We start from the raw sequence: 4,183 nt of genomic DNA on the forward strand, positions 1-4,183 counted from the left end.
TTAGGAGTTATCTAGTTATATATAAGAAGATGCATATGTTGGTCATTACTTGTGATTTGTGATTTGATATTTGTGACTTGTCACTTGTGAGTTTGAATGATTGAATAAGAGAAGGACTTCTTATTTTTAAACTTCGATTGCGTGATTCTATAACTTCATTTTCCTCCGAAGGAATTCGTACCCTATTGTTTTGGCTCAGCAACTCCTTGTTAAATCAATAACAATAGGAGAAGACCATTTCCAAATAATTTTTCCATATTAATTTTTTGATAAAAATGTATCTGAAAGTTATTTACGAATAATTTTTTCCATTTTTTTTTGTAACTCGTATAATTTTTTCCATACTAAATGAATCTGAGACCTTAACTGACGAATACTTTTTAAATATTTTCATAAATATATACAGAAGCACCCAAATATGAAACATACGTTTCATGAAAGAAAATCTTATATAGTAAGTAACCATCACTATCCCCGTTTTCTATATAAACCGTGTAAGAAACAAAAAGTTATGAACTTACTGTAATTTAACAATAAAAACGAAAACAAATTAAGAAATAAAATATTTATTATGGTCCCTAATAAAATGGATCTATAGACCACAAAATGTTTTCTGAGGTTATAAGCGCGTCAGCTGGAAAGTTCACGCGCAGTGTTCACACCACCGTCCATTCTGACTCTTATCTAAAATCGTGTCTTTATCCACATCGTACGTTTCTACACGTGTCGACAAACGGAGCACTTCATCAAATTATATTATTTTAATCGTATCTATTAACGGTCCCCTATAAATATCTTCCCTCTCTACCTTCTTCAGATCTCCTCCGTCACATAAAACTCAAAGCTTCTGAATCAAATAGAGGGAACCAATTTGTTATCGTAACGATCGTTTTTATTTTCTCGAGAAAATTCGCAGAAGAAATGGCGTTTAATCTAACGCATCAGCTCGGAGCTCTCGCCGGAACTCCGATCAAGTCCGGCGAAATGACCGCACCATCGGCCGAATCGTCGCTATCCGTTTCACCACCGTCGGCGAGGATGCCTATATCGATGAACATGAATTACACCTCGAACAGAAACGTATCTCCGCCGATGAGTCCGGTCTTGGGATCGAGGCGAGCGGATCTGTCCGTGGCGTGTAAAGCCTTCGCGGTGGAGACCGTGGAGGAGCAGAGGACGTACAAGGAAGGAGGGATCGGAGGAGAGAAGGAGAAGGGAGGAGTTCCTGTGTTCGTGATGATGCCGCTTGATAGTGTGACGATGGGGAACACTGTGAACCGGAGGAAGGCGATGAGAGCGAGTCTCCAGGCGTTGAAGAGTGCTGGTGTTGAAGGGATTATGATCGATGTGTGGTGGGGTTTGGTGGAGAGGGAGGCTCCTGGGGCTTATAACTGGGGAGGTTATAATGAGCTGCTTGAGATGGCGAAGAAGGTTGGACTTAAGGTTCAGGCTGTTATGTCGTTTCATCAGTGTGGTGGTAACGTTGGTGACTCTGTCACGTAAGTGCTTCTCTCCCTTGATGCTAAAGATTGCTTTTTTAGCTCGTGTTTCTGTGTAGAGAGAGTCTCTATATGAAACTCGAGTAGGATTTATAATTGAAATGATTTGAAGCTTGAAAAGTTGCAGAGTCTGATCAGTTGTGAATGGTCTATTAGGCGAAATTGTCAAACTTTTCGTGTGACGACATAACGTTCTAAAGATTGCATTTTTAGCTTCCGGTTGTGTGCATTTGTATTTGATTTTGAATTTTTATGGATGTTTCGTTTTGATAGGAAGAGTCTCTATATGAAATTTGGGTAAGATTTGAGATTTGAAATGATCACGAGTAAGATTTGAGGGTTGGAATATTGAAGATTATGATCAACTGGGAATTTTTTATTAAGCCAAAAATTGTCAAACTTTTTCATTGATTAACGGGGACTAATAACGTGCACGGGAGTTGCGTTGACACGTGACGACACAATGTTCTAGAGGAGAGTGATAGTTTCGAAAATCTATTAGAACCACACATCTTCTTGTTTGTTACGTGAACGTGAGCGTCTCTTTTAAAAAGATTGAGTGACTTGTTCGTCGTTTTCTCCCTTGTTTTTAGGCTTTCTTTTTGTATCCTTTTGAGTGTTCTTCTCATTTGTCTTACGTCTCTTTCAATATTTGATTGCAAAGGATTGATTTTGGTAGTCAAGACGTTTCCTTTAGATGGACCAGTTAAACAATCAAAAGAATGAATGATTTCTTGTCCTTGGTGAAGAGTTAGTTCATGTTGTATGTTTGAAGTCTTCTGTGTTATCATTGTGTGTCTTCTGACTGGGAATTTTTATTTTTTTTCTCCAGTATTCCTTTGCCTCAGTGGGTTGTTGAAGAGGTTGACAAGGATCCAGACCTTGCATATACTGATCAGTGGGGAAGAAGGAACCACGAATATATATCACTTGGCGCTGATACACTCCCAGTTCTCAAAGGTAGAACACCCGTGCAATGCTATTCCGATTTCATGCGTGCTTTCAGAGACAACTTCAAGCATCTTCTTGGAGACACCATTGTGGTAATTCCCAACTTCTCTTTTACCCATTTTGTGCTTCATGACTTCGTGTCAGAAGCATACACCTCTTTGACTTATTCTGTTCCTCTATTACGTTTGCTTGACTGATTCGATTGAATTCATTTTTCAGGAAATCCAAGTGGGAATGGGACCAGCAGGAGAGCTGCGTTACCCTTCATACCCCGAGCAAGACGGGACATGGAGGTTCCCAGGGATTGGAGCCTTCCAGTGCTACGACAAGGTACTTACCACAAATCACATATGAATAGCCTCTGATTCGTTTTGCAAAGAATGTAATACTCAAACTGTTTTACTTGTTACGATTGATGCAGTACTCATTAAGCAGCTTGAAAGCAGCAGCTGAAGCTTATGGGAAGCCAGAGTGGGGTGGCACTGGCCCAACCGATGCTGGTCACTACAATAACTGGCCAGAAGACACTCAGTTCTTCAAAAAAGAAGACGGTGGTTGGAACACAGAATATGGAGAGTTCTTCCTCACATGGTATTCCCAGATGTTGCTGGATCATGGCGAGCGTATCCTTTCCTCAGCCAAATCGATATTCCAAGACACGGGTGTCAAAATATCAGTCAAAGTCGCTGGAATCCACTGGCATTACGGGACACGCTCTCACGCCCCTGAGCTCACAGCAGGATACTACAACACTAGGTTCAGAGACGGATACCTTCCGATCGCTCAAATGCTAGCCAGACACAACGCCATATTCAACTTCACCTGTATCGAGATGAGAGACCACGAGCAGCCTCAAGATGCGCTTTGTGCACCAGAGAAGCTAGTGAACCAGGTGGCTCTAGCTACTCTAGCTGCAGAAGTTCCTCTAGCTGGTGAAAACGCATTGCCTAGGTATGATGACTACGCGCACGAGCAGATCCTCAAGGCGTCTGCGCTGAGCTTTGATCAGAACAGCGAGGGAGAAAACAGAGAGATGTGTGCGTTTACTTACCTGAGGATGAATCCGGAGCTGTTTAAGGCGGACAATTGGGGGAAGTTTGTAGGGTTTGTGAAGAAAATGGGTGAAGGGAGAGACTCTGATAGGTGTCGGGAAGAAGTGGAGCGTGAAGCTGAACACTTTGTGCATGTTACTCAGCCGCTGGTTCAAGAAGCTGCAGTGGCTCTCACTCACTAGAAAGAGCGCGCGATTATGGTATGGTTCCACCCCATGGTTTATGTTCGTAAGCGATGTAATGTAAGGATTATTATGATGATGCCGAAAAGATGTTTAGGCTAAGGTTGTGTATGTATCGGCGGTATAAAAAATGATATGGGCCATAGCTGTGGTTTTTTTTGGTCAGGGTTGTGGCGTTTGTACTGTTTCTGATACATACTAAAAAAAATATGTATATGTTTTCTTCTTTTTGTTCTTATAGTGATATAGCATGAGGAATATGATTTCAATCTTTTACTAAATAATAAAAATTCATATGAAAATAAAAAGATATACACCTGATTAATGTGCGTTCTTGTACCAATACTTCCAAAAAAAGTTACGTATTGATTTTGCTTTGTGTGCTTTTGTAGCAGTCCTGTTTTGAAGTGTTTGTGTAATTGTTTCAAGTGAAAATCAGAAATGTTTAGGCTAAGGTTGTGTATGTATCGGCGGTACAAAAGAAAAACGAATTTGATGG

General features: G+C 40.8%; 1 protein-coding gene across 1 annotated transcript; it reads left to right on the forward strand.

Annotated features, from left to right (window-relative positions):
• Positions 1 to 808: 808 nt before the first annotated feature.
• Positions 809 to 3,944, forward strand: LOC103828653 (beta-amylase 1, chloroplastic). The gene is made up of 4 exons (XM_009104281.3): positions 809 to 1,499; positions 2,332 to 2,542; positions 2,670 to 2,780; positions 2,872 to 3,944. Exons 1-4 carry the CDS (start codon positions 922 to 924, stop codon positions 3,682 to 3,684), a joined length of 1,713 nt encoding a protein of 570 aa, XP_009102529.1. The 5' UTR covers positions 809 to 921; the 3' UTR covers positions 3,685 to 3,944.
• Positions 3,945 to 4,183: the final 239 nt, after the last annotated feature.

This window comes from Brassica rapa, chromosome A07 (genome assembly GCF_000309985.2).
Source record: "Brassica rapa cultivar Chiifu-401-42 chromosome A07, CAAS_Brap_v3.01, whole genome shotgun sequence".
In the NCBI taxonomy this organism is placed as follows: domain Eukaryota; kingdom Viridiplantae; phylum Streptophyta; class Magnoliopsida; order Brassicales; family Brassicaceae; genus Brassica; species Brassica rapa.

What these genes read in the sequence shown, in the direction of transcription:
- LOC103828653 (XM_009104281.3), top strand. Translation starts at nt 922, where the DNA reads ATGGCGTTTAATCTAACGCATCAGCTCGGAGCTCTCGCCGGAACTCCG. An exon ending in AACGTTGGTGACTCTGTCAC is followed by an intron (nt 1,500 to 2,331) that starts GTAAGTGCTTCT and finishes TTTTTTCTCCAG; the next exon opens with TATTCCTTTGCCTCAGTGGG. An exon ending in TTCTTGGAGACACCATTGTG is followed by an intron (nt 2,543 to 2,669) that starts GTAATTCCCAAC and finishes TTCATTTTTCAG; the next exon opens with GAAATCCAAGTGGGAATGGG.